We start from the raw sequence: 4,121 nt of genomic DNA on the forward strand, positions 1-4,121 counted from the left end.
CGTCAGATTATATTTGAAAGTCCCCTTTAGGGGTTTTCTGGATGAATCGATCATTGTCTTAATCTACCCTCCTGGCCTAAGATTTAAAGTCTTTCACAAATCTTTATACTAAATCTATCTACCTGGTGCTACAGAACCAAGCAAGGTAAGCAAAGGAAGTGGTAGATCTATTTCAGGTACGAATTGCCCCCCTTGGCATTGTTATTTTCAGTCATGAACGAAAGTTTCGATGAGGCCTATTTTTAAAGGAACTTTTTTATCATTTTTCCAACTTTGGTTAAAAATTGGCTAAAATGTGCGATTTCAAGAAAATGGCAAAAGTTGCGCTGAGGACAAAAGTTGCATGCACAAGTTGCGGGTTGCTGGCGCGAATTTCTCTGAGGACAAGTGTATTCTCATACAGGGTTTGTTCTCCAGAACTTAAGCAAAGCCTGAAAATATTTGTGATCTAGGTGCTCACTGGGATGAGCACATGGAGGATATATTTAATCTCAAGCTTGTATGGGACTGCAGAGGAGAGGGAGAAATGGCTGAAGTCTGCAACAGTGATAGTTCAAAAGGTGGAGAGCCCTTTTGAGAACTGAGTCAGAGAAAGTAAACTTGGAACACCATTAACTGCTGTAGCTCACCTATACTTTTCCACTGAGTTGCTAAGTTATATGCCAATCGCAGCATAAAATCACTAACTGGAAACCTGCTATTTCTGTTTTACCAGCCAATTTTGGAGCCAAAGTTGAAAACAGTATGGAACCAAAGTTGTAAACAGTATACAGTGTGTAGTGAATTGAAACCACTTTTGTCTTCTTCCTTTCCTTTCTATTCGGTCCCTCTTCTAAATGTCAACACAAACGAACACACATTGGACAATTATGTAGTTGTCTCCGCCTCAGATCTCAACACTCAGGAATCAGGACAAAGCGGAATGTTAGGAGAACTGGACCCTAAGCGAACAAAAACTCCTAAATATTCACATAGACCTGCAGAATTTATTGACCCTGAGCAGTCGGCATTGTAATCTATACATATTACATTTGTGAAAGTCCGTCACTTTGGCCACCTAAAACTTCCGAACCACTTAACTTCCGAATCTGAAAAAAAATAACAGTGATTCAGAATCATTTAAAGGGTGCAGTTTTACTAAGGAGTCTGAAGTCACTGTAGTTTAATTTTCAGTTTTTCATTAGTTTCGTTCAGATCTAATCTTGGGGAAGTCCGTCTTCTAAGATGCCATTGTAAACCAGTGAGGCTTCCGTTCACAAAAAGTGAGTGCACTGCTCCCACAATAACTTGATGATTGATTCTTTTGAGTCCGTTCATCGAACGGGAAACCCAGGTAGTTGAATAATAAACTGAATTGAGCTCATAGCATGCATTCAGACAACAATAGAACATGCAGTAACATTTATAGAGCACCATGAAACCCCGTTATACCGTTAACAGAGCATGAAACTGGCAGTGTAGCAGGGTGGCAGTATAACGGGCTTAACAATAATAGCACCTGTAGCACTGACTGCCTAATGATGTCAAGGGAAATGATTCCATTTTGACTACGTGGAGGACAAGAATATAATAAGTTATTTACCTCTGTCCAAAACTTGGTGAGGTGGCTTTCAGGCTTCCTGCATGAATGATTGCTAGTTTGCAGAGTCATATGTGAGAGAAAAGGAGATTATCACTGCACATCTGCTATATCAGTGCAGTGCTCTGTGTAGTATGTACCACTAGAGGCCAGTTCATAGGCAATTGTGCATGGAAATTTACATTAGTTTAGTAAGGTGGTTGGCTGATGGCAGTTTCAAAGGGCAAATAGAATGTTTATGTATGAGTCCCTTTTCATGCATTGGCAAAAGGTGACAATAAGCAGGGTTCACGGTATAATGGAGGTCAGTCTAATGAGGTTTCACTGTATTAAGGAACTTACCAGGAAAAGAACAACTGGAGTAAAGAACTGGATTGAGGATGATGACTTCTACTGAAGATGCACCCTTATGTAATGATGGTCGATGATAGCGACCATGTACAGGCAGACCTATGGTCCATTCATTGGGAGTCTTTTCATCTGTACTGTATATATCGATGAAAATGTTTATCTCAAGCGGCTTACTCTGATCAGCAGTTGCCTCTAAATCCACTTCTGCAGAAAAGGCAACCTGGGGAGCAAGATCCACAAATAATTTGAATGATAACATACTTATATTATATATATATATGAATATATATTGACATGTATGTATGGTACGTATGTAGGCAGGCAGGCAGGCATAAAGGTATATGAGAAGATTATAATATAAATCGGGGTTAAAATCAATCCCTACTTCCACAGACACCAGCAGACGCGATAGTCTCAGTATGGAAAAGTCTGGATTTTGCTTGCCAATGAGTAAACTCTGATCTCCCGCTCATGAGTGTATAAAGAGGACAACTAATCTCCAGACAATGTCACAACAAACAAGTTGAGGTAATCAGTTAAATGAAAAAGAACATCCCCCAACCCGCACCAGTACAAGAAGATGAATCAGATCTACCCTCTCCTGAGAAGCTCTAAAAGACTGGAAGGAGGGGAAGGTCAGAGCAAAGCCAAAATGCACAAGACTGAGTGGAGATCTTTCCAGCATGGCACCCAGCACCAAGGTGTTGCATCAGAGCTGAGTAATTTCTATCCGGATCTAAAACTCAGAAAATGACAAAGGATACTAAAAAGCCATCTAGATACATGTATCACATTCCAAACAAAGTACCTTTGGAAAATCCTGCAAGTATTCTGGTCTTGCATCCTCTAAAACCAACAATTCAACTTAATGAAGGGAGCATAGAGACCATAGTAATGATAAGGAGTAAGAAAAGAAGGAACATTTTCCACGAAGGGACTGTAACAATACATGTGACACCTGAAATGCACCTGGTCACCAGAAACCTGGGTGAAGGCAAAGCTTAAAAATATAACACCTGTTGCTAAACAGTACAGAGGAAACTCAAAACTTTGTGGTACATCTAGGGGATCATTCACAAACTAAGCCAAAACAAACAGGAGGAGAGGTCCTTCACTATTACCATTACCCAGGGCATACCGGACAGTCAAAAAACGTAAACAACCAGTTCAGCTGAGGTCAGCATAAACATTTCCATTTAGGATTCACAACAAATATTTTTACCAGACATAAAAACTTTATAAACTTGCATGTTGATCCATCTCTTGAGAGGGTGGTGTAGTAAAAAAAAAATTGACCTCTTGAGACTTTTCTTCAAAATAACCTTTTTGTATCTACGTGTACTTGAGAAATAAACTCATGCATGAACAAATCTTTAAAAAAGCTGACTACATGATAAGAAGAAAATTGCTTTTACCTTTGGACCCCCAAATGGTTCCAGTGACTTCAGCTGAAACGGGTCAGCATATACACCTGGAGACAAAGTCTCTAAAAGCAAAAGCCTGCATTTCCCGTCAGTCAGAGCTCGTCTTGTGCCATTGGAGACGGTTACTGTAGTTTTTATTTCTCTGGCAGGAATAAACAAAAAAAAAGACCATCAATAAGCTACACTTAACATGCTTGGGTAAAATTAGTAAATCACTTGACAGAATTCAAAGTATTGAATGACTGACTAGATGTCAGAAGTATGAAATATGTTCGTTTAAATTTTGCTTGGGGGTCTCGTGGCCTAGAGGTTCAGGTGTTCGCCTCTCATTCAAAGGTCCCGGGTTCAAATAGGGGTTGCGACGGGAAAATGTTCTTCTCTATAATTGTCTCCTTTCACCTTCTTTCCTTCTCTCTTGCAATATTCTGTAGTCTGCTTTCGCCTCCACTTTCTCCCCCACCCCCTCACCTCCTTTGCCCCCTCCTCTGGGCTCCTGACTCTTTCTGCAGCCTTTCTCTACTGCTACTCCTTGGCTCCTTCTTACTGCTGTCTAATGTCTTTCGGCCACACCCCTGATCTTCTGGTAGGAAAGATCTACACATCGAGTCCAAATTTTAAAAATTCATATTCGGACTAGAGTCCGAATAAGAAAAAATGTTATTCGGACACGGGTCCGGAAAAAAGGAAGTGTCTTCGTTCTATAGATCTAACGTTCAGTGCTTCCAATTTTCCGCCATTTTTTAGTTTCCCCCACACCTTGTCTGCCG

At 40.4% G+C, this 4,121-nt stretch overlaps 1 protein-coding gene across 3 annotated transcripts in view; it reads right to left on the reverse strand.

Annotated features, from left to right (window-relative positions):
* The window catches only part of LOC101854851 (phosphatidylinositol-glycan biosynthesis class X protein), a 15,113-nt gene that overhangs the window by 9,083 nt on the left and 1,909 nt on the right, over nucleotides 1–4,121 (reverse strand). For all 3 annotated transcript variants that reach the window (XM_035968218.1, XM_035968219.1, XM_013079274.2), the window contains exons 2-3: nucleotides 3,346–3,496; nucleotides 1,922–2,150 (exon numbers count right to left, since the gene is read on the reverse strand). In XM_035968218.1, the coding sequence (XP_035824111.1) occupies nucleotides 1,922–2,150; nucleotides 3,346–3,496 (380 nt within the window). The remainder of the gene's footprint in view (nucleotides 1–1,921; nucleotides 2,151–3,345; nucleotides 3,497–4,121) is intronic.

The sequence above is a fragment of the Aplysia californica genome, unplaced genomic scaffold, assembly GCF_000002075.1.
Source record: "Aplysia californica isolate F4 #8 unplaced genomic scaffold, AplCal3.0 scaffold00046, whole genome shotgun sequence".
Taxonomy (NCBI): domain Eukaryota; kingdom Metazoa; phylum Mollusca; class Gastropoda; order Aplysiida; family Aplysiidae; genus Aplysia; species Aplysia californica.